General features: G+C 48.9%; 2 protein-coding genes across 2 annotated transcripts; one reads left to right on the forward strand and one right to left on the reverse strand.

Annotated features, from left to right (window-relative positions):
• Window positions 1-5577: 5577 nt before the first annotated feature.
• On the reverse strand, window positions 5578-6369 carry LOC137847485 (olfactory receptor 14C36-like). Its single transcript, XM_068665753.1, has one exon. The coding sequence runs from the start codon at window positions 6367-6369 to the stop codon at window positions 5578-5580; it is 792 nt and encodes a 263-aa protein (XP_068521854.1).
• A 7144-nt stretch (window positions 6370-13513) lies between these two features.
• On the forward strand, window positions 13514-21399 carry LOC137847486 (olfactory receptor 14A16-like). The gene is made up of 3 exons (XM_068665754.1): window positions 13514-13631; window positions 16735-16938; window positions 20429-21399. Exons 1-3 carry the CDS (start codon window positions 13514-13516, stop codon window positions 21397-21399), a joined length of 1293 nt encoding a protein of 430 aa, XP_068521855.1.
• The last annotated feature ends 3857 nt before the right edge of the window (window positions 21400-25256 follow it).

A 25256-nucleotide genomic window follows, 5' to 3' on the forward strand; every position in this document is an offset into this window, starting at 1 on the left:
GCCAAGTACTACTGTGTAGGTTTATATTTCACTTGTCTAAAAGTCACATCCTTCAGGTTGAGCTCTTTGACTTACTCCCATCCCATCAATGCTGAGAGAGAGAAGAGCATCTGAAAGAGATCCCTCACCTTTATTTTGCATGGCAGTTCTAGGCTAGGATGACCCAGACAAGAGCACTTTTTCTTGCCTTCATTGATTGTTGGGGGATCCTCAGGAGAACAAGTTCTCACAGGCACCAGGAGTGAAGTAGGTGAAACTCATTACTCAAGTCTCTGATGATTTTAGTAAATTATTCTCTTCTGTAAATCAAACTGCTCCTCTAACAGGAAAACAAACAAAACTAAAACAAAAACCGCAAGAGAAACTTGTTCAGCAAAGACAGACATTTTCTCCTTCACCTTTCCCTATGTGTTTAGACATAGAAAGGATCAGAACAGATGACCACAAAAAGCGACTACCTCAAAACACAAGGGTGGGGGAGGAGATGATGGGTTTGAAGCAGTGAAGTAGTTTCTCCGTGGGCTGTGTTGTCCCCTCAGGACCTGTCCCAGGACAGAATGGGTGCACTTAGGCAGGAAAATGGGAAGCTCAGAAGTGGGGAGTTTTAAGGACTTTTAAGCATGGGGCTTGGGTTGGTCTTAGACTCCAAGTGCCCTGCCTTGCTCTTTGCCTCTACACTGGCAAAGAGGAATCTGTGCACTGGCTTCGTCTGGAAAACTTTTTGAGATTAACCCATTAGCTGTAATAGATTTAGCAGATGCTCAAGCCCAGTCACCAACAGCAATATGTTGTGGTTTAGCCCTGACGATCAGCTAAGAACTGAGGGGATCTGATCCAAGACTTTTTCCCATGCAATGAGGAAAAATAAGAATGGGAGGCAGTGACGGGAAACAAGTCTGGTCAGTCACATTAATCATAAGATCACAAGAACATAGAAAGATTTAGTTTCAAAGGCACCTTAAAGATCAACCAGTTCCAACTGCCCTGCCATAGGCAGGGGCACCTTCCACCAGACCAGGTTGCTCAAAGCCCCATTAAGCCTGGCCTTGAATACTTCCAGGGATGGGACACCTACAGCTCCTCTGGTCAACCTGTTCCAGTGCCTCACTCTCAGAGAATACAATTTCCTCTGAATATCCAATCTAAATCTACTCTCTTCTAGTTTAAAAGCTACCTCTCTTCTGAATGGAAATGCAGGCTGGGGAGACCCAGTGGGCACAGTTGTTTGTGCTGGTGCTACTAAGGACAAGAACTATGGATCCCAAATTGTCTCAGGAGCCTCACATTGAAATGTAGGTGCACGGGGTTCACGTCCAAGCCTGATATATGACCTCCTCATTCTGGTGGAGATGGTCAAGGAAGAGGAACACTGTTTTGCAAGCACCCAGCAGAGAAGAGAACAGAAGCTGTCCCAGTCCATGTCTTTTCTACCTCCTGCAGCTACTGAAATAGGGGACAGTAACCTTAAAGGCCTATGTCATATTTTCTGATCCATGCAGAATTTTCAGATAACCAAAGGCATCGGAAATGGCCCCAGAAACCAATGTCTGGGTTATCCCACCTAGTTTTATTCACAGACTCTCATCTGCATGGTATCTCTTCTCCAGCTGGACCCCTCTCTTCACATCTAATTCCTTTTCCAAGGAGCCCCTAGTGGGCTGCATCAGCTCAGTACTTTGGCAACTTGGTTATATATGTTGCACTTGGGCTATTGCCCATGGTGGGGGTTAAGAGAAGCTCCTTTCCTCTTCTTGTCTCACACCTGGCTTTCTCATCTGGAAGAAATCTCAGCTGATGAGCTACAGGCTTCAGAAAAATTATGTCTCTCTGTGAAACTCCAGAGAAATATCCTCATCAGTCAAAGTGTTCATGGAGCAAGGATCTGTGTGGGTTGTGTTTGCTGAAAGCTGAGAATCAGACCACTGTAAAATTGTGATCTCTGGTGGGCTAAAGCAGCCCTGTGTTTCAGTTTTCCTCTGTGCTGAGGAAGGATGCTGCCAGCTGGCACTGAGAAAACCAGAACCTTTGTAGGTTCTTTGTATGTTATAGGATGTTCTAAGGAAAGCAGGAGGGATTTGGAACAAGGGAACTACAAGGTGCAACTGCAGACTTGAATGGAGAAATCTGATGTCAGGAGAAGTGATGCACGTCCTAGGGGATCAATGAGAGAAATGGTGTGAGCTGGGGAGGTGAGGAGCAAGGTTGTCAGCACAGTGTCCAACTTCTCCTACCTGTCCAGACCTCCTTAAGAGACTCTTAGGCCTTTCTGTGTCTTAAGAAGTCCCAAGGTGTAGTTGCTGCTAAGTCTATCAACTTCAGCTCCTGAGAGCAGACTGATGAAATGTCATGATGAATATCATGATGACAGCCAAAGACAGAAGCCAAACACCGAAGTTCTTGAAAGCATTGATTGGTTCCAATGAGGGCCATTTCTGACAAAGCTCCATGGAGTCCTTAGAGCAGGCAACCGGAGGCCATGATTACAGGTAGGCCAAGGCCCTGTGCAGGTGGCTCTGAGGCTGAGAAAGTGCTGGGTTTGTTTCATCAAGCAGAAAGGCCAAGGCCTGCTGACAGCCCTGGGCAGAGAGCTTCTGTCTCTCACAAAGGAGCTCCGGGCACTTCCTCAGACAGTGGGATGTGGTATGCAGTGCCAAGTGAAAGACAGAGGTGTGACATCTCCAGGCCTCTGTCAGGAGGTACAAAAAGGAGAGGAGCCCCAGTTGTATTGCCATGTTAGAGAACCACATCTCCTCCTAGGCCTTGGTGGAAGAGACCTGCCATAGCCAAGGACAAGACCTTGGTTTTCTTGGCTAAGCTTTGCCTTGCCAGTGCCCTTTTCCTTCTCCACTGCTGGCTATCCTATACTGTTCCACACCTGTCTCTGTTTCCCTGCAGGCTGCAAACATTCATCTGGCTTTCCCACCTGGCACTCACATAGGAATTTCTCTGCATTCATTGATGTCTGTACCCTCTCCAGCTGTTCCTGAAACACAAACCCATGGACTGAGAATGGATTTCCTCCAGGATACCTCCGACACTATAACACATCCCCTCCACTAAAGTATCTTCCTTCTCATGTCCACCTCCCACCATCAAAGCTTCACTTTGAGTCAGGTTTCCTCTTCCATGCTGTTTCCCATCAGAAAGGAAAGTTCCAACATCTCAGAAACCATCCTTCACACAGGCATCCACACTCATCAACATTCCCATGCCCTGTCAGCTGACTAGACACAAGGAACCTCACCATGATCTTCCAGGCTATGTGGCCTTCCTGATGGACTTTCAGCTCCTCAGATAGACACAACCAGGCCACATACCTGCTGCTCTCTACTCATGTACTCAGGCACAAGACACTTGAAAAACCACATCCAAGGCAGGTTCTGCATGGGCTTTTCAGGTATTTGGGCAGAGGGCATCACACAAACACCATGCCAGCCAGGTGCCTTCTGCTGGCCTGTGAGAGACACTGGAAGATGAGAGCCTGAAGGACCATCTGCCAGACAGGAGGCAAGGGTTGGGTTTACCTGGCAGCTACTTCAGAAAGATGGGACCTCCCAGTCCCTGGCCCAGCTATGCTCCTGCTGCTGGCCTATCAGCTCCAGAGGCAGAAGTGATTTCACAGTCCCCACCAAAGGTAAATGCTTCCTACAGGAGAGAGAGTTTCTAAGGCACAATTGAAACCCTATAGGAACATACAAACCTGGCACCCTCTTTGATGCCCAGCACCTAACTAGACAAAGGAAAAGTCCTTGTCATCCTCCAAGGCCATACATATCCAGATGGCCTTTCAATTTCTCAAGAGATTGGACAAACCTATGCGCAAGCTCTGTTAGGTATTAGGGCAGGACTGACCTTGAAATAAAGATTTACACTAGCTGCATGTCAGCAGCTCCTCAGTTCCTTATGGAATCTAAAATGACACCCTCAGAGACCAGCCATGTACCTGAAGGGGGCCTATCAGGCCATCAGGCACAAGTGCCCTGACACCCACCTGCACAGCCATGGGCCTCCTGCTGCCTCCTGACATCCTGAGGCACAGCTAACCTCAGCAGAGCATCCCCACCCATGTCCTCCTTGATCCCTATGACCTGACCAGATCCACATCAGCCTCATGGGGCCAAACCAATTTGATTACATGATCAGAGTGCAGGGATTTAGGGGTTAGGTTTTCAGGTTAGGCTCTAGGGATTAGGTCTTGCCTTGCAGTTTTAGGGATTCAGCAGAGTCTTAGAGCTTTGGTGTTCTGCTTTGGGTAACCAGTCAGTGTTTAGGGTATGGGCTAGATTTTTGGTCAGGGTTTTATTATCCGCTTTGTTCTGGGATGAGGGCAGGTATTAAAATTGGCAATATAGTGATAGGTATTTAGGGCCTGGGATTTGGATGAACAATATGTAAAGACCAATGGTAACAGCAAATGCCTTTGGAGTTTGAGTTTGAGGTATGATCTGATGTTGGAGATTAGAACAGTGGATTCCTTTCAGGCTGAGGGACAGCATTTAAGGTAGGACTAGGTTCTCAGGGTACAAATTAGAAATATTGACTAACATGAATATTTTGCAGTATCAGCACCCTTATGTGAACCATTTTTCCTTCTTCCAAATCTTTCCTTAATGTTAGCGAAGTCAATCTTCTCTTCCCCAGGTCTCCCACCTTTATTCTCCCAGCTTTCCCCTGGCCTCCCCAAATGTGTCACCCTGTTGGGGGCAGCTTTCTGATGGCCTTTAGGACCTCAGAGCTTCTGCCTCCCTGCTGTTGGCCATCCAGGGGCTGGGACAGAAGTGACCTCACAGCCAGCACCCACAGGGCTACAAGAAGCTGTTGTGCTCAGGAGGCCTCTTCCCCGCACACCCAGGAGCACCGGGTGCAGGAGATGTCCTGCACAATCCCTCAGGTACTCTGCCTGCCAACCATCTCATGCTTCAAAAGATTGTCCACACATCCAAAGTCATGTTTCTTCATGCAGCCTTTAGCAACTCCTGGGCAACCTGAAGGAAATGGTCACCTCTGTATGGAAAAGTGAAACAAGAACTGAATATATATTTTAAGAAAATGTTGAGAACTCTGCAGAGAAGGAGTTGCTGTGAAAGTCCTGATGAGTAGCATTGGTCATATCCATACCCAGTCAACAAGGACCCAGCCCAGACTGCTCTGTGGTTCCCCCTTGTCGCTTCCAGGATGCAAGCCCAGCCCAGACCCTCCCCAGCTTTCCACACCTCCATCTCCTCTCCCAAGCCCAGCCCAGCAGAGCAGCCCAGACTGTGCTGGTCCCAAAGAAGCAAATGGAGAAGTGGAGGTCAGTGGGGTGCCCACAGATAGCCAGCCTTCTTGACAGACAGACTCATGGAATAGCCTGAGATGGAAAGGACCCACAAGGATCATTGAGTCAAACGCATCTCCAATGTCAGGAGATGATTTGGGGTGATTCACTCAATCGAGTCTACGAAATTTCACTGCTTGAATAACTAATAATTTTCCTGACCCCTTCCCATTGCCTCATGTTGCAGGGCTCTAGCAGTTTCAAAAGAAAAGAAAAACGAAACAAAACAAAAATATCTTGGTATTTAGTGAGTTTCATTATCAGCGATATGCAGAAGACAGACATTTTATTGCTTCTGAAAAACACCCAGACATAACTTTCCACACTGCATCCTTGAGTTCCTGGTTCCTCATGCTGTAGATGAGGGGGTTCACTGCTGGAGGCACCACTGAGTACAGGACTGCCAACAAAAGATTCAGGAATGAGGAGGAAATGGATGGGGGCTTCAGGTAGGAAAATGTGCCAGTGCTGATGTACAGGAAGACCATGACCAGGTGAGGGAGGCAAGTGGAAAAAGCTTTGTGCCTGCCCTGTTGTGAGGGGATCCCCAGCACAGCCCTGAAGATCTGTACATAAGACAGCACAATAAAAATAAAACACCCCAGAAGTGAACATGCAGTAACCACAATAAGTCCAATTTCCTGGATGTAGGCATCTGAGCAGAAGAGCTTGAGGATCTGGGGAAGTTCACAGAAGAACTGGTCCAGGGCATTGCCTTGGCAGAGTGGGAGGGAAAAGGTATTGGCAGTGTGCAGCACAGCATTGAGAAAACCACTGCCCCAGGCAGTTGCTGCCATGTTGACACAAGTTCTGCTGTCCATTATTGTCCTGTAATGCAGGGGTTTGCAGATGGCAATGTAGCGGTCATAGGCCATGATGGTGAGAAGATAAAATTCTGCTGGAACAAATGCAACAAACATAAAGACCTGGGTAGCACAATCCAAATACGGAATGGTCCTGGTGTCCCACAGGCAATTAGCCATGGCTTTGGGAACAGTGGTGGTAATAGTGCCCAGGTCGATGAGGGCGAGGTTGAGGAGGAAGAAGTACATGGGGGTGTGGAGGCGGTGGTCGCAGGCTATGGCTGTGAGGATGAGGCCGTTGCCCAGGAGGGCAGCCAGGTAGATGCCCAGGAAGAGCCTGAAGTGCAGGAGCTGCAGCTGGCGTGTGTCTGCAAATGGCAGGAGGAGGAACTCAGTGGGGAAGCTGCTGTTGGACATTTGCTGGCTTTGGGTGTAGTAGTCTGTCCATTGAGAAATTTAAAGAGGTATTTTAGATAGTGTTTTCTGAGCAAAACCTAAACCAAATTTCCCTGAAACCTTCTCAGCAAGAATCACAGTCTTTTCCTGTGAAGAATACATGTTACTGCTTGTAAAATATCTAGTTTTTATTTTTATTTTATTTTTTCCCTAGGGATACGATAATTATCAGGTTAATCCTCTGTGTCCTTTGTGGGCTTCAGAAGTGTCAGTACTACCCTGCTGTATATAGTAAAGAATATCAGGGACTGATCCATTATAATTCTCCTTACTGTCCTTCATGGCAGCAAAACAGAAGCATAGACTCCTGAGAGTGCCTTTCGTTTAGGTAGTGCAGGCGTTGGTGCTCTCCATCAAGAATTTCCCCCAAAGATGGCCTGGGGGTGCTATGGACCTGTTAGCAGCCTGCCCCAGGAAGCAGCCTCTGGGCACCAGCAGGACCCTGCCTGTCCTGCCTGTTTCAGGGGGCTCCTTCCAACTGCAGCTTCTCCCCGCAGTGCCCTGGGCAGCTCCCTGGGCAGGCTGAGTGCTGAGGCTGGCAGGCGGCAGAGAGCCTGCCCTGGCTCACAGCCCCTGAGGCACAGCAGGGACCCTGCTCTGCACCACAGCCCTGGACACCTCTGCCCGCACCCTGGCTGCACAACCTGCAGCCAGCCCTGTGAGAAGGAATCCTTGTCTCCTGTCCCTCTGACAGCTTTGGCAGGTAGTCGCTGCTCTGGAAATTGTTCTTCTTCTTTCTTAGGAACTCTTAATTGTCCTCCAGAAAGATCCCATGTGCTGTGGGGTGTGCCACCAAATCTGCAGATGGCACCAGGAACAACAGCTGTGTTGCCCTGCAACCAGAGACTTACTCTGTTCAGGGCTGTGAAGATTTCTCTTGCAGTGAGCTCTCAGCATCCCCCTCCACATTGACTTTAACGTCTCCCTCCCTTCACTCAGCCACCCTTGTCCCCTGCAGGCAGTGCCCCCAGCCCTGCTGCGCTGTGCAGAGGAGCTGCTCCTGGGCAGAGCTGTCTCTCTGCAGTGCTGCCCGCTTGCTAGGAGCCCCCCTTGGGCCCAGGAGCCCAGCCCAGCTCAGCAGCACAGGGAGCTCTTGCCAAGTCCCTGGACCTCCAGGGGAAACAACTTTGAATCAAATGCATGTAATCACTGCTCTTCCTTCTGTCAGCTAGAGAGAGACACCTACTTCCAGTTATATTTTTTCTCCTAAATCAAAATAAGAGTTCATTATGGGAATCATTTTTCCTGTCCTTTTATTAGTTAGGACACCCACAAATTGACTGAGAGCTGTATTCTGTTTCTTCCAAGCACTTGTTAAGATTGAGGAGTAGGAATCTTTTTCACAGCAAATGAAATCCCTCTGTCTACACAGACTACACAACCAATTGTTGGCCAGCAAGCTCATGGAATCATAGAATGTTTGGGGTTGGAAGGGACCTTAAGGTCTAGTTCCAGTCACTCTTATATGGGCAGAGTCACTTCCCTCTAGACCAGTTTGCTCAAGGTTTCATCCAACCAGACATTGGACTCTACCAGGAAAGAGGCATCCACCACTTCTCTGGGCAACCTCTTCCAGTGTCTCACCACCCGCTGCGTGAAAAGTTTCTTCTTTATATCTGATCTAAATCTACTCTTTTCTAGCTTAAAAGCACTGTCCCTTGTCCTATTCACTCCCTGATAGAGTTTCTCTAGCTATTTCTCCAATCTTTCTCTCCCTGTTCTGTTAAGAGAGAGGAGGGAGAGAGTGGATGTGTGGTGCTTGGCTACCTCCTGGGGATAAAGTACAACACATCTGGGGCACAAACCTAACCAACAAATGATAAAGGAGGCAGTGAAGGGAGCCAGACCTGGTCAGTCACACTGACTGGTGAGAGCATGGGAGAGAGAGAAAATGCTTCTTCCAGCGAGGTTATCTGACCAGGAATCTTGTCAGTTGGGAAACCAAGGGAAAACAGGGAATACTAGTGAAAGGGGATGTCCTATGACGAGAGGCTGAAGAAACTTGGGTTGTCTAGTCTGGAGAAAAGAAGGCTGAGGTGCGACCTCATTGCTTTCAGCCACTGTCTTAGGAGGGCAAGTGGAGAGGGAGATGATGACCTCTTCTCACTGGTAACTGATCAGAGAAAGTGTGGGAATGGCACATAGATGCACCAGGGGAGGTCCAGACTGGAGAGTAGGAAAAATTTCTGTACTGTGAGGGTGGTCAAACACTGGAATAGGATTCCTTGAGACCTGCTTGTAGTTCTAGGCCTGTCAATGTTCAAGAAGCATTTGGACATTGCCCTCATTGACATGTTGTAACTTTTTTTTAGCTCTGAAGAGGTCAGGTAGTTGGATTAGATGATCTTTGAAGGTCTCTTCCAACTAAACTACTTTGTTCTAGTCTAGTCTAGTCACTACACATGTGGGTAGGCCCCATTTATGCATTGGAAGACCACAGTAATATCTCCTGGAGTCTTCTTTTCTTCAAGGTAATCCCATCTCTCTCAGCTGCTCTTCACAGGTGTATTTGGTGTGCACGGCATGCTTTTGGTAGTCAGGTGGTAGGCTGCAGGGGGTTGCTGGATGGTGAAGACCATCAGTTTGAACACTTTGGGTTAGCTCTCCTGGCTGTGTCCCATCACCATGTCCTGCACAATTCCAACCTACATGGCATGGGGTACAGTATGAGAAACAGAAACCCTTGATGCTTTGTAGACACTCTCCATGACTGTTTCTAAACACTCTCAAAAACATTTACCCTCTGCATAACACACCTTATCCCTGGAGAACCCCAGTGCAACAGCTGTCTGGAAGAGTGTTTTGTTTTCATCTTTCCTTTAACATGTGACCAAGTCTTAGAAGATGGAAGAGGCTACAAAAGTCTTTGTTTGGAAGGAAAAGTTGAGGCTAAATGAGTCTGGAAAAAAAAAAAAGTCTGAGACATAAACAAAAAGATATGCATATATTGAGCTATTTAAACAACACTAATTTTTTTTTTGTTTGTTTGTTTTACTGATGGTGTAGAGAATGTTAGGAAACATGGCATTTGCCTTTGCAAGTAATACTTCTTGGAGCTAGGATGGACATTCTGCTACTCACCAGGAATGATCCAAGATGACCAAGAGTGGCCTCGCAAGGACATCAGCCAGCTCTCTCTGCTGTCATGGGTGAATCCCGTCAGGTCCCATAGATATGTGTATCCCATTTGGTCAAGTATGCCCTGACCTGATCCACTCCCACCAAGTGTACATCTTCCTTCCAGACTGTCCCCATTCTTCGTGACTAGGGATTCCTGAAGGGCAGTCTTGCCAGTACTGACTGACGTGAAAAAGGAATTCAACACCTCTTGTCTTTTCCCTGTCCTGTATCAACAGATCCTGGGCCTCATTCAGCAGTGGGTCCACATATTCCAGAACCTTTCTTTTGTCACCTGTGTACTTCTAGAAGCTCTTTTTACTGCCTTAGACATCCTTGTCCTAATTCCACTGGAGTTGGGCTTTAGTTTTCCGATATTCTTCCTTACATGCTCAGACAAGGCCTTTGTATTCCTCTCAGGGTATCTTGTTCTTGTTTCCACCTTCTCTATGCTTCTTTTCTGCGCTGGAGTTTGGTGAGAAGCTTCTGGTTCATCCATGCAGGCCTCTTGCCGTTTTTACCTGACTTTGTTTTCCTTGGGTTGGACTGCCCTTGATGTTGGAGGGGGTGGTCCTGGAATATTAACCACCTTTCTTGGACTTCTCTTCAATACAGGGCCTTACTCCAAAGGACTCTTCCAAGCAGATATTGAAGGGGCCAAAGATGGCTCTCCTGAAGAGCTATGCTGCCCTCCCGCAGGATCAACTCCACCATGGTCCCTGCAGGGAACATTGTTAACTTATCCTGAGCTTACCATGAACCACAGCCCCCAGATCCCTTTTTTTCAGAGTTATGCTCCATCCACTTGTCCCTCAGTCTATATGTACATTCAGGAATACATGGCCTGATGTACAGAACCTGGCACTAGTTCTTATTGAATTTTATATTGTAACGACTGACCAACGTTCTGATCTATCAAGATGTCTCTGTAAGGCCCCTCTACCCTCAAGGCAATTGATAGAGCTTCCTAATGTACTAGATGTAGGGCAGTCCACTCATGTGCCTAAGCTCTCAAACACCTTTTAGAAAGTACTGTCTCTAAATTACCACTTCTCCATTAATCTACTCCCAATTTTGGGGACGAGAGAGATACATTAAAGGGGAGGTTTATATTATTTAGCTAAATGACAAGGGACAGCTCCCAGGTGAGTGACAAGGCACAAAGGGAGGCCACATTTTTAGGCAGTCTGCACTGACAAAACTCTAATACCTACATTCCCAGTCTCTGAAGTCCTAACTTAAAGGATTACTGCTAAGACAGACATCTTTGTGCACCTCAAATGTCAAATGGTGTTTACAGATGAACAACTCACTGCTCTGCTCTATCTCCTGTAATTACTGTGGGAGTTTAGCCTATATTATTTTTTACATATCTGAGCAGAGGTGAAAGAAATCTGAAATTGTGTGGGTTTGTGGCTGATAAGGAAGGTTCTGGGCCCCATTACAGGTCTAGGACATCAAACACAGAATGAGATGCATCAGTTGATTCCCTGTGATCACTTCCTTCAGCTTGGGAAAATGTGGTCCCTGCCAGTCAGATTCTGGGTGTCCTGCCTAAAAGTGGAAGAAGACAAGGTGATTCTTTGATGAATCTTCTCCCAGTAGGAGAAATGACACTGCTGGAAGTAAGTGTCTCTCCCCAGCTCAGAGAGGGAACATCAGGGATTGCTTCAGCCTGATTCAAAATCATTTCCCTGGAGTTCCCTTGAGTCAAGAGCTCCCTATGCTGCTAAGCTGGGCCGGTCTCCTGGGACCAAGGGGAGCTCCTGGCAAGCGGGCAGCACTGCAGAAAGACAGCTCTGCCCAGGAGCAGCTCCTCTGCACAATGCAGCAGGGCTGGGGGCACTGCTTGCAGGGGACAAGGGTGGCTGAGAGAAGGGAGGGAGATGTTAAAGGCAGCATGGAAGGGGGATACTGAGAGCTAATGTTGTCTACCTGTAAAGCTATCACTGCTCAGAGAAGATGATGGTAGTGGACACCTCCAGAGGTCCCTTCTGACTCAGGGGAGAAGGGGCTGGACTGTGCAGTCACAGTGTATGACAGTTCTGTGTTTTGAGGCCTTTATGGTGTTTGTAATCCCTGCTTCTCAAGGTTACTCAGTGTGTGGAGTAATTCTCAAAACAATGTTCTTCCCCAAGGGAACCTGGAGTACAGCTGGTACAAGGATACTACTGAAAACTTCCCAGAAACTCTACCAGGCATTCCAGAATAAAGAAATCACAAACTTGTGATCACAAATAAGGAGATCGGTTCCAGGGCAGATGTGTTCTGCAGTGGAGAGGGCATTGAGGCAGACAAGGCTCTTTCCTGCACTGAGGCCACTCGGGAGACACCAGGAGCCAGAAAGGATGTCAGCAAGAGGGTGGTTGTGCACTGGAACAGGCTCCCAGGGGACGTAGTCACTGCACCAAGCCTGTCTGAATTTAAAAAGTGATTGGACTGTGCACTTAGTCACATGGTCTACACTTCTGGGCAGACCTGTGCGGTGCAAGGAGTGGGACTTGATGATCCTTATGGGTCCCTTCCAACTCGGGATATTCTATGATTTTATGACTTCCTTCTGAAAGAGACAGAGGGCCTGATACGCCGACTGGACCCAGCCCACAGGGAAGTCTGCTGCCTCCCTGTGGCTTGGGTAAAAGGCATTGCAAGGAAAGTCACTCGCCTGGTACAGCTTTCTGACTATCACTCTTTACTGTTTTTTCAGGCTGGTAATAAGTAGCAAGGAGAAGTCCAAGAGCAATCAAAAGGGACTTTAGGACTTTGGGGTGACCGTTTAAGAATCAGGGGCACAGGTTGTGTTTGCCTCTGTCCTTCTGATAGGAGAGATCAGTGTTGACAAGCACACTCGCCATATTAATTCGTGGCTTTGGGACCAGTGCAACTGGCAGAACTTTGTGTTTGTTGATCATGGGAAGGTCTATGCGACACTGGGCCTACTGGCACCAGATGGGATGCGCCCCTCTCAGAGGGGGAGAAGGATTTTTGCCCAGGAGTTAGCGGGGCTGATAGACAGGGCTTTAAACTAGAGTTGAAGGGGAAAAGGGATAAAATAAGGCCCGCCAGTGATAAGCTAAGTGATGGAGTGCAAAACCTTGTCACATGTCAAGTGGGAATATCACAAGGCTGACACAAGCAGATCCAGGAGGTTCCTAAAGCACCGCAATGATAACTTCTTGCTGCAAGTGTTAAGGGAGCCAACTAGGAAAGGTGCCCTCCTAGATCTGTTGCTGCAGTATACAGAGAGTGTTGTGGGGGCTGTGGAAATTGGTGGCTGTCCTGGTCATAGTGACCATGAAGTGGTTGAGCTTAAAACTTTTTTGACAGGAGGAAAACTGCTACCAAAACTTCAGCCCTGGATATGGGGAGAGCAGACTTCAGGCTGCTCAGAGGACTAGTTAGCAAGGTCCCCTGGGAAACTGCTTTTGAAAGTGTTGGCATCCATCAGTGCTGGTCAGTCTTTAAACACTTAAACACTACATCTTAAAAACACAGGTAGTCAAGAAGGTGGGGAAGAAGGCCAGCTTGGCTGACCAGGGATCTTATTCTAGAGCAGAGGGGTGAAAAGAAAGTGTATGGCTGTTGGAAGCAAGGTCAGGCAAAGTGGAAGGACTACAGGGATGCTGTTCGCATCCGGACCTATAGGGAGAAGATTCCTGTGGCCAAAGCCCAATTAGAGTTGAAGCTGGCCACATCTGTGGGTGACAATAAAAAGTTTTCTTTTAAATATATGAATAGAAAAAGGAGGGCCAGAGAAAATATAGATCCTCTACTTGATGGGGAAGGTCACCTCACAGACAAGGACATAGGAAAAGCAAAGATGTTTAATGCCTTCTTTGCCTCCGTCTTCAATGCCGAGGATGGGCTTCTGGACCCTGGGTGCCCTGAGCTGGAGAACCATGACAGTGGGAATGATAAACGCCCAACTGACCCTCAAAGTGTGTGTGATTTGCTGCTACACCTGGATCCATTCAAGTCCATGGGTGTCGGTGTCCTGGTTTCAGTTAGGACAAAGTTAATTTTCCTCCTAGTAGCTGGTAGAATGCTATGTTTTGGCTTAGGATGAGAAGAGTGCTGATAACACCCTGATGTTTTAATTGTTGCAGAGCAGTGCTTATACTAAGCCAAGGACATCTCAGCTTCTTGCTCTGTCCTGCCAACGGGCAGGCTGGGGGTGCAGCAAGAGCTGGGAGGGGACAGACCCAGGACAAGTGACCCAAACTAGCCGAAGGGATATGCCATACCATCTGACATCATGCTAAACAATATATAGGGGTGGCTAGCCGGGGGAGGGGGGCCGGACTGCTCGGGGTTAGGCTGGGCATTGGTCAGCAGGTGGTGAGCAAGTGCATTGTGCATCACTTGTTTGTACACATTATTAGTAGTAGTACTATTATCATCATTGTTATTATTATTATTGTTATTATTATTTTTCCTGTCTTATTAAACTGTCTTTATCTCTACTCACGGGCTTCACTTTCCGTTTCTCTCCCCCATCCCAGAGAGGGAAGGGGGAGGGTGAGCGAATGGCTGTGTGGTGTTTAGCTGCTGGCCGGGTTAAACCACAATGGGTCCGGATGGGATCACAGAATCACAGAATTTCTAGGTTGGAAGAGACCTCAAGATCATCGAGTCCAACCTCTGACCTAACACTAACAGTCCCCACTAAACCATATCCCTAAGCTCTACATCTAAACGTCTTTTGAAGACTTCCAGGGATGGTGACTCCTCCACCTCCCTGGGCAGCCCGTTCCAGTGCCTAACAACCCTTTCAGTAAAGAAATTCTTCCTAACATCTAACCTAAAACTCCCCTGGCGTAACTTTAGCCCATTCCCCCTCGTCCTGTCACCAGGCACATGAGAGAACAGGCCAACCCCCACCTCGCTACAGCCTCCTTTAATGTACTTATACAGAGCAATAAGGTCACCCCTGAGCCTCCTCTTCTCTAGGCTGAACAAGCCCAGCTCCTTCAGCCGCTCTTCATAGGACTTGCTCTCCAGGCCCCTCACCAGCTTCGTCGCCCTTCTTTGGACCCGCTCAAGCACCTCGATGTCCTTCTTGTAGCGAGGGGCCCAAAACTGAACACAGTACTCGATGTGCGGCCTCACCAGAGCCGAGTACAGGGGGACGATCACCTCCCTAGCCCTGCTGGTCACACTGTTTCTGATACAAGCCAGGATGCCGTTGGCCTTCTTGGCCACCTGAGCACACTGCTGGCTCATATTCAGCCGACTGTCCACCATCACTCCCAGGTCCTTCTCTGCCTGGCAGCTCTCCAACCATTCCTCTCCCAGCCTGTAGTTCTGCTTGGGGTTATTGCGCCCCAGGTGCAGGACCCGGCACTTGGCCTTGTTGAACTTCATACAGTTGACCTCAGCCCATCGGTGCAGCCTATCCAGATCCTCCTGCAGAGCCTTCCTACCCTCGAGCAGATCGACACACGCACCTAGCTTGGTGTCATCTGCAAACTTACTGAGGGTGCACTCAATCCCCTCATCCAGATCATTGATGAAGATGTTAAAGAGGACCGGCCCCAGCACCGAGCCCTGGGGGACGCCACTAGTGACTGGCCTCCAACTGGACTTGGCTCCATTTACCACAACTCTTTGGGCCCGGCTATCCAGCCAGTTTCTAACCCAACGAAGTGTGCGCCAGTCCAAGCCAAGAGCAGCCAGTTTCTTGAGGAGAATGCTGTGGGAGACGGTGTCAAAAGCCTTGCTGAAGTCAAGGTAGACCACATCCACAGCCTTTCCCTCGTCCACCCAGCGTGTCACTTTGTCGTAGAAGGAGATCAGGTTCGTCAAGCAGGACCTGCCTTCCATAAACCCATGCTGGCTGGGCCTGATCGCCTGCTTGCCCTTCAAGTGCCGCATGATGACTCCCAAGAGGATCTGCTCCATGAGCTTCCCTGGTACTGAGGTCAAACTGACCGGCCTGTAGTTCCCCGGGTCTGCCCTCCGACCCTTCTTGTAGATGGGCGTCACATTTGCTAGTCGCCAGTCAGCTGGGACCTCCCCCGATAGCCAGGACTGCTGATAAATGATTGATAGGGGCTTGGCCAGCTCCTCTGCCAGTTCTCTCAGTACCCTTGGGTGGATCCCATCCGGCCCCATCGATTTGTGGACATCCAAGTGCCGTAACAGGTCACCAACCAGTTCTTCGTGGATGGTGAGGGCCACATCCTGCTCCCCGTCCCCTTCCACCAGTTCTGGGTACTGGGTATCCAGAGAGCAACCGGTTTTACCGCTAAAGACTGAGGCAAAGAAGGCATTGAGCACCTCTGCCTTTTCCTCATCTCTTGTAACTAAGTTTCCCCCTGCATCCAGTAAAGGATGGAGATTCTCCCTAGTCCTCCTTTTTGTGTTGATGTATTTATAAAAGCGTTTTTTGTTATCTTTAACGGCAGTAGCCAGATTGAGCTCCAGATGAGCTTTGGCCTTCCTAATCTTGTCCCTGCACAGCCTCGCTACATCCTTATAGTCCTCCTTGGTGGCCTGCCCAATTTTCCAAAGATTATAAACCCTCTTTTTTCTCCTAAGCTCAAGCCACAATTCTCTGCTGAGCCAGGCTGGTCTTCTTCCCCGCTGGCTCATCTTTGGGCGCATGGGAATAGACTGCTCCTGCGCCATTAGGATTTGCCTCTTAAAGAGTGCCCAGCCTTTCTGGACTCCTCTGCCCTTCAGAACCGCCTCCCATGGGACTCCACCAACTAGTGTCCTGAGCAGCTCAAAGTCAGCCCTCCGAAAGTCCAATACAGTGGTTTTACTGGTTCCCTTCCTGGCCCCGCCAAGAATAGTGAACTCCACCATTTCGTGGTCACTCTGCCCAAGACTGTTCCCGACAATCACATCCTCCACCAGTCCTTCTCTGTTTGTGAAGAGAAGGTCTAGCAGGGCACCACCCCTGGTAGGTTCACTAATCAGCTGCGTCAGGAAGCTATCTTCCACGCTCTCCAGAACTTCCACGCTCTCCAGGATTCATCCCAGAGTGCTCAGAGATCTGGTTGACATTATCACAGGGCCTCTCTCAATTATTATAAGAGTCTTGGGAATGTGGAGAAGTCCCAGTTGGCAAATGTCGTGCCAGTTTCAAGAAGGACAAGAAAGAAGACCCTGGTAACTACAGGCCTGTTAGTCTCATGTCAGTGCCTGGTAAAAGTATGGAGAAGATTGTTCTGGTAGCTATTGAAGTGTGCTTGGGGGACAATGCAGTCATTGGTCCCAGTCAACATGGGTTCGTGAGAGGTAGGTCCTGTTTGACAAAATTGATTTCCTTTTATGATAAGATCACCCATCTAATTGATCAAGGGAAACCAGCTGATGTGATCTTTTTGGATTTCAGTAAAGCTTTTGTCACAGTTTCACATATGATCCTACTGGACAAAATGTCCAGCACATAGCTGGACAATAATATCATACCTCGGGTGAATAACTGGCTGATGGGTAGGACTCAAAGTGGTAAGTGGCTCCGCATCAGGTTGGCAGCCAGTCACCAGTGGGGTCCCTCAAGGCTTCGTTTTAGGGCCAGTTCAATTAAATGTTTGTATAAACAATTTGGATGTAGGACTAGAAGGTGTTTATAGCTAATTTGAATATGATACTAAACTGGGAGGAGTTGTTGACTCTGTTGAGTGTGAAAATGCCTTGCAGAGAGATCTGGACAGATAAGAGAGTTGGGTGATCACCAACTGCATGAAGTTTAAGAAGACCAAGTGCCGGGTCCTGCTGGTCACTAAAGAGAATAGATCAGCACCTGCCCCTCCACTCCCCCTCGTGAGGAAGCTGTAGACTACGATGGGGTCTCCCGTCAGCCTCTTTCCCAGGCTGAACAGTCCAAGTGACCTCTTCCGCTCCTCATACATCTTCCCCTCTAGGCCCTTCACCTTCTTCATTGCCCTCCTCTGGACACTCTTCTATAGTTTCATGTCCTTTTTGTACTGTGGTGCCCAGAACTGCACACAGTACTCGAGGCGAGGCCACACCAGCGCAGAGTAGAGCAGGACAGTCACTTCCCTCAACCAACTAGCAAAGCCATGCTTGATGCACCCCAGGATACGGTTGGTTCTCCTGCCTGCCAGGGCACACTACTGGCTCATATTCAGCTTGCTGTCAACCACAACCCCCAGATCTCTCTCTGTGGGGCTGCTCTCCAGCGTCTAGTGCCCCAGTCTGTAAGCATAGCCAGGGTTGCCCCATCCCAGCTACAGGACCCAGCACTTGCTCTTTTAAAACTTCATGCAGTTGGTGATTGCCCAGCTCTCCAATCTATCTCTGCAAGGCTTTTCCACCTTCAATGGAGTCAACAACTCCTCCAAGTTTAGTATCATCAGCAAATCAGCTCAAAACACCTTCTAGCCCTACATCCACGTTGTTTATATAAACATTTGGGTAGACCCATGTGGAGCTAGGAGTTGGACTCAATGATCATTATGTGTCCCTTCCAACTTGTGATATTCTATGATTCTATAGTAATATTCATAGTTATGAACTAGAAATTCTGTGATTCCGTGATTCTGTGAACATAAATATACATTACTTTGGGCATATATATAGGAAAAAAAAATAATCCCTGAATAATTTCTGGCAATTTCCATATGCCTCTTGAACACTGACAGGCATGGGGCATCAGCCAGGTATCTAGGGAGCCTGTTCCACATTTAACCACCTTCACAGTACAATTTTTTTTCCTGATGTCCCATCTGAACGTCCTCTTGCACAGCTTTGTGCCATTCCCATACCTTCTGTGGTCAGTTACCAAGAAGAAAAGGTCATCACCTCCCTCAGCACTTCCCCCACTCAGGAAGATGTTAAGGACAATGAGGTCACCCCTCAGCCTTCTTTTCTCCAGACTAGACAACCCAAGTGTCTTCAGCCTCTTCTCATACCCTTTAACCAGCATTCCCCCTTTTCTATTGGTTTCCAGACCAACAAGTCCCTGATCAGATAATCTCACTGGAATAAATATTTTCTCTCTCTCCCGTGCTACCTTCAGTCAGTGTGATTGACCAGGTCTGGTTCCCTCACTGCCTCCTTTATCAATTGTCAGTCAGGTTTGTGTCCTCAGATGTTTTGTGGTTTATCCCCAGCTGTTAGCGAAGTACAACGCAGCCACTGTCTTCCTGACTCTCCTTAACAGAACCAGGGGAGAAAAATAGGAGAAAGATAGGGATAGAATCTTTATCAGGGATTGTAGCTCTAGGAAAGGGGTAATCCCTTTAAACTACAAGACAGTACATTTACATTAAACATAAAGAAGAAAATCTTCACTGGGAGGTTGGTGAGGGAGTGGAACAGGTTGCTGAGAGAAGTGTTGGATGCCCCCTCCCTGATAGTGTCCAGGGCCAGGATGGATGGGACCTTGAGCAACACTAGTAGGATTTGTTCCTGCCCAGGGCAGGGGGGACTGGAACTTGATGGTCTTTGGGGTCCCTTTAACCCAAAGCATTGTATGTTTCTATGACTCTGTGGGCTGACAAGTGGTTTTGTAGCATATGTAGACAGAGAGATTTGAGTTTCTGTGGAAAAGTCGTGTCGTCTCTTCCCCCACACACACTCCACAGCATCCCACCAATATCTACAAGTGCTTGGAAGAGGTGATATTCACCCTGCCTTTCACGTTGAGGGTGTCTGGTCACATAATGGGACAAGAATAGACGATTCTCCTGCTAACATCTTCTATGGAATTAGGAGCAAAGACAGCACTGGAAATAAGTCCTGATCAAAACTTTAGAGAAGTGATTGTATCCCAAAAGACTGCTTGAGTGTGATTCAAAGTTGATTTCCCTGGAGTCCCAGGGACTTGTCAAGAGCTCCCTGTGCTGATGAGCTGGGCCGGGCTCATGGGCCCAAGGGGAGCTTATGGCAAGCGGGCAGAGAGACAGCTCTGCTCCTCTGCACTGCACAGCAGGGCTGGGGGCACTGCCTACAGGGGACAAGGACAGCTGAGAGAAGGGAGGGAGATGTTATAGGGGGGATGCTGAGAGCTGACTGCGAGAGAAATCTTCACAACCCTGAACAGGGTAAGTCTCTGGCTGCAGGGAAACGCAGCTGTTATTCCTGGTGCCATCTCCAGATTTGCTGGCAAATCCCACAGCCTATGGGAGCCTTCAGGAGGACTCAGGACTCAGGAGGAGCTTTTTGCATAAGAGGAGAATGACAAGTTCCAGAGCAGGGATTACCTTCCAAAGCTGTCAGAGGGACAAAACATGAGGTTTCCTTCTTGTGGGGCCTGCTGCAAGTTGTGCAGCCGGGCGTTTAGACGGGTGGCCAGGGCTGTGGTGCAGAGCAGGGTCCCTGCTGTGCCCCAGGGAATGTGTGCCGGGGCAGGGCCTCTGCTGCCTGCCAGGCTCAGCACTCAGCCTGCCTGGGCAGCTGCCCAGGACACTGCAGGGAGAAGCTGTGGGAGGAAGGAGGCCACCCAGAAGGGTAAGGGGGAGTCTTTCTGCTTCCCAGAGCCTGCTACCTGGGGCAGGTACCTGTCTCAGAGACCACCACCAGTCCCTGGTGGTCTTTATCATGTACCTACAGGGCAGTACTGACCCTTCCAGAGAGTGAAGTTGACTAACCTGGTCTCTTAGGCATTCTTAGGCAACCAAATCAAAAGCTCCAGGCAGAAGCATGTATTCTTCCCTGGAAAAGGCAGTGTGTCTTGTTGAGGATGTTTCAATGAGGTATGGCTTAGGTTTTGCTCAGAAAACACTATCTAACTTGCCTCTTTAAATTCCTCCATAAATAGGCTGCTATGCCGAGAAGCAGCAAATGTCCAACAGCAGCTTCCCCAATGAGTTCCTCCTCCTGCCATTCGCAGACACACACCAGCTGCAGCTCCTGCACTTCGGGATCTTCCTGGGCATCTACCTGGCTGCCCTCCTGGGCAACGGCCTTATCTTCACCGCCATAGCCTGTGACCACCGCCTCCACACTCCCATGTACTTCTTCCTCGTCAACCTCGCCCTCATCGACCTGGGCTCCATCTCTACCACTGTTCCCAAAGCTATGGCCAATTCCCTGTGGGACACCACGGCCATTTCCTTCTTCGGTTGTGCTACCCAGGTCTTTATGTTTGTCACATTTGTCACAGCAGAGTTTTCTCTTCTCACCATCATGGCCTATGATCGCTACGTTGCCATCTGCAAACCCCTGCACTATGGGACAATAATGGACAGCAGAACTTGTGTCAACATGGCAGCAAGTACCTGGGGCTGTACTTTTCTCTATGCTGTGCTGCACACTGCCAATACCTTTTCCCTTCCCCTCTGCCAAGGCAATGCCCTGGACCAGTTCTTCTGTGAAATTCCCCAGATCCTCAAGCTCTCCTGCACTGATGCCTATATCAAAGAGGCTAGGCTTATTGTGGTTAGTGCCTCTTTATTATTTGTGTGTTTTGTCTTCCTTGTGCTGTCCTATGTGCAGATCTTCAGGGTTGTGATGAGGATCCCCTCACAGCAGGGCCGACATAAAGCTTTTTCCACATGCCTCCCTCACCTGGCCGTAGTCTCCCTTTTCACCAGCACTGCCATATTTGCCTACCTGAAGCCCCCCTCCATGTCCTCCTCCTCACTGAATCTCTTGCTGGCTGTTCTGTATTCGGTGGTGAGTCCAACAGTGAACCCCCTTATCTACAGCATGAGGAACCAGGAGCTGAAAGATGCGGTGTGGAAAGTAATGAATGAGTGTTTTTCAGAAGGAATAAACTGCCTGTCTTAGAATCATAGAAACATAGAAACACAGAAACATAGAAACATAGAAACACAGAAACATAGAAACATAGAAACATAGAACTGCCTGGTTTAGAAGGGACCTCAAAGATCATCTAGTTCCAACCCCCCTGCCATGGGCAAGTATGCCACCCACTAGATCAAGTTTGGCAGGGCCCCATCCACCCAGGCCTTTTAGAGCTCCAAGGATGGGGCATTCACAAGTTCTGTGGGCAACCTCTTACAGTGCCTCACCACCCTCTGAGTGAAGAATTTCCTTCTAACCTCTAATCAAAATCTCTGCTCTTTTAGTTTAAAACCATTCCCCCTTGTCCTGTCATTATTTGATTGAGCAAAGAGTTGTTCTCCATCTTTTATTATGCCCCCTTTAATTACTGAGAAGATGCCATCATCACAGACAGCCCCTCGTAACCACCGTTCCCTGCACTGGGCTTTTGCCCCAGCTCAGACAGGTGGTTTGTAGGCAATGAATTCACCCCAAAGCCTTCTCTTCTGCAGGCTGAACCACCCCAACTCTCTCTGCCTTCCTTCATAGGAGAGGTGCTCCAGCTCCTTGATCATCTTTGTGGACCTGTTTTAATAGATCAACATCCGTCTTGTGCTGGGGCACCAAACCTGGATTCAGTACTCCAAGTAGGGCCTCACAATAACAGAGTAGAGGGGAACAATCACCTCCCTCGACCTGCTAGCCACTCATCCTTTGATGAATCCTGGGATGCAGCTTGCCTTCTGGGATGCAAACACACACTGATGGCTCATGTTGAACAGTTCATGTCCACCAGAACAAGAATCTTCTCTGCAGAGCTGCATATCATTCATAATGTAACTCATTAAAGGTCCAGATGCAGGTTTGTTTTTTATTTTGTTTGAGTATAATTTTTTCTTTCTATTACTTGTGAAATTATTGTCCACAAAGAAATGTCTTTGTTCATATTCTTTCATTTAAGTATCTACATGTCCCATGTGACTCCCGGACTTGGTGTAAACAAGGAGGCAGGCTCTCTGTGTATTTAAATAAAAAAAAAAAACGACCCTGCAGTGATATGCTTGCCCGAGATCCTCCCTCAGAGACCTGCAGTGAAGCTGCAGGGGCACTTGGCTGTGTACAGGGGTGGAGGGAAGAAGTGTCCTGGCACAGCAGCACTGTAAAGGAGCTCCAGAGCTTTGTCTTTCCCAAGCTGCTCTCCCTTTCACCTTGTACTCTCCTACAGAGCCCTTGTGTTGCTGCGAGGACTCGCTGCTCTTGTTGTCTCTTGCTCACCGTGCTGCTCTGGGGCAGTTCTGTGTCCACAGGCAGGGACAGGCCAGGGGCAATTCTCTAATACAGCTGGCTCCGTACCAGCATCTGCAGCATAAAAGGGGATCTGCTGAGGGCAGTGCCTGAAGGCTCAGCTATTCTCCCAAAGCTACTCTCATGGATATTGAAAAGTAAAGATAACTTTTTGAAGTATAGATATAGTGCTAAATCTGGGTGGGAACAGGCAAAGGAGAGCTCTGCAACTGCAGGGAACACAGCAGGTACAGGGAAAGCAGTCTGCTGCATTGTCATACCTCAGCTGACATTTTGTAGACTGAATACAATGAATCACCCCAAAACATCTAATGACATTGGAAATAAGTTGGATGCAATGATCCTCATGGGTCCCCTCCATCTTGGCTATTCTGTGAGTCTCTGACTCTGAAGAAGGCCGGCTATCTGTACGCACCCTCCATGGCTAAAGAACCACTTGTGTGGGAGGCAGTCAGCGGCAGTGCCCCCCACCAGCTGGCTCTGCCTCCCCAGCCTGACCAGCACGGCCCTGCAGAGTGCCTCACAGCCCCATGCACCACAGACTCCTCGCTCTGCAGAGCAGCACCGCCAGCTGGGAGGCTGTGGGCAGCATGGGCAGGGGCTGCAGGAATGGCTGCTCAGGCCAGCCCAGATGTGCTGGCATGGGACAAGGCTGTGTGGAACATGGGGTGTACTGGGAGCAGAGCAGGGTGCTGTGTGTGTGCAGTGGTGGTGCCTGAGGAGCCCCAGGGCCAGCAGTGTGGTGCTGTTCCGGGGAATACGGCTGGCCTGGGTGGTTGCAGGCTTCCCTGGTGAATAGCGTAAGGGGGTATGTCCTGCAGATGTCAGCAGCAGGGACACTGCACTGACCCCCACTTCTCCATTTGATGCTTTGTTGCCATCCCAGCCTAGGCTGCTCTGCTGGGCCGGGAAGGGCTGGGCTGGGCTGGGCTTAGCTGGGGAGACTAGAGGCAGGTGTGGAGAGCTGGGGAGGGTCTGGGATGTGCTGGCCTCCTAGGAAACACAGGGAGGACCAACAGGGTGGACACTGCCACTGTCCATTTCCACATGCCTCCCTCACCTGGCTCTGGTCCCCCTGTTTGTGAGCACTGGCTTGTTTGCCTACCTGAAGTTCCCTTCATTCTCCACCCCATCCACGGACCTGCTGGTGGCAGTTCTATACTCATCCACGAATCTTTTGCTGGTGGTTCAGTACTCAGTGGTGCCTCCAGCAGTGACCTCCCTTATCTACTTCATAAGGAACCAGGAGCTCAAGGGTGCAGCGAGGAAACTCTTTGAATACATGCTTAAAGCAAGTATTTGCAGACATTCTTCTTCTACATTAATCATGTGCCTACAATCGTTTCAGGACACTGATGTTTCCTGAAATAAACTGTTAGGACAATTTTCTTTATTTTTTATTTATTTATTAATACTGTCTAAAGCTGGTGAATTTGACTTACTTTTATTCTTAGTGTCTGCTATGTTTGGGTTTTGTTTGTTTGTTTTTTTAAGTTTTGACCCAATCCTCTAATGTACTTATAGAACTGGGCTTCTTGTGCAGATAACGACAATAAAGAAGAGAGCAGAATTTTACTGGTCTCATGTCCCATCTCCTCCCATCTCTTCTGCACCTGCGGGAGCTGCCCCAGCATTCACGAAGAGCTCAGACCAAGAGCCCAGCTGCCACATGGAGGAGCAGCCCCAGTGGCCTTTGGGGCTGTCCCTCACTGCCCACTGGGCTCTGCCTCTGTGCTGCCTGCAGGTCGGGGCTGCTGCTTCCCTGGAGCCATGGCCATGGCCAGCAGCAGGAAATGCCTGTTTCCCTGCTGCTCTCTTTTGGCTTCCACTTTGTTCCCTTGTTCCTTTGCATTTCTCTTAGCCCTCAAATCTCATGTACTTTGGTGACAGTCTTGATGTCTCCACAGTGGCATCTCTGCCGCATCTCTGCACTCATCTTCCAAAGATAGTGTCAGAAATACAACCCAGGACACCTTCCCTGGACAGGCCTGTTACTTTTCTGGGCTTCACCATGGTTCAGAGTCACACAGAGATCACTGAAGGACTGCGAGATGCCTTCTGGATTGCACATGGCCTAGCAAATAGTAGCTGGCCTTTCACTGGCCTGGGAGTGTCCCATAGGTGCTGGGACTGATGGCAAATGGTATGCTGGAGGGGAATCTGGAGCTGCCCTGTGCCTGGGCCAGGCCTCTTGTGCTGGCCTGGGGACTGGGGCTGGACCTGTGGGACACAGGCACTCTGTGCTGGGGATCTCCCAGGCAAGAGACCAGGAGTCCTACAGCTTCATGGACCTCCATTTCCAGAGCCATGGCTGGCCCTAAAGGATCTACATCCTTCAGATGAATTTTCAGGATCTATATTCATCACAGGAGAAGAAATACTGATGGTCACCTGTACTTGCATTGTCATCGCTTTCTCCATCATGGTGTACTCCCTCATCTTCCAGGTACTTCCACCTACCTTGAACAAACAATCCCTGTTGAATGTCCCCTTTCCAGATGCCTGTCTGGACCTATGCACTTCCCATGGTTCTCCTGCTTTGTCCTCCCCTTACT

The sequence above is a fragment of the Anas acuta genome, chromosome W (assembly GCF_963932015.1).
Source record: "Anas acuta chromosome W, bAnaAcu1.1, whole genome shotgun sequence".
Lineage (NCBI taxonomy): Eukaryota > Metazoa > Chordata > Aves > Anseriformes > Anatidae > Anas > Anas acuta.

Coding starts and splice junctions, on each gene's coding strand:
- LOC137847486 (XM_068665754.1), top strand. CDS start 13,514: ATGTTTAATGCCTTCTTTGCCTCCGTCTTCAATGCCGAGGATGGGCTT. Junction 13,632..16,734: donor ACGCCCAACTGACCCTCAAA/GTGTGTGTGATT, acceptor AATTATTATAAG/AGTCTTGGGAATGTGGAGAA. Junction 16,939..20,428: donor TCAACATGGGTTCGTGAGAG/GTAGGTCCTGTT, acceptor CTCCATAAATAG/GCTGCTATGCCGAGAAGCAG.
- LOC137847485 (XM_068665753.1), bottom strand. CDS start 6,369: ATGTACTTCTTCCTCCTCAACCTCGCCCTCATCGACCTGGGCACTATT.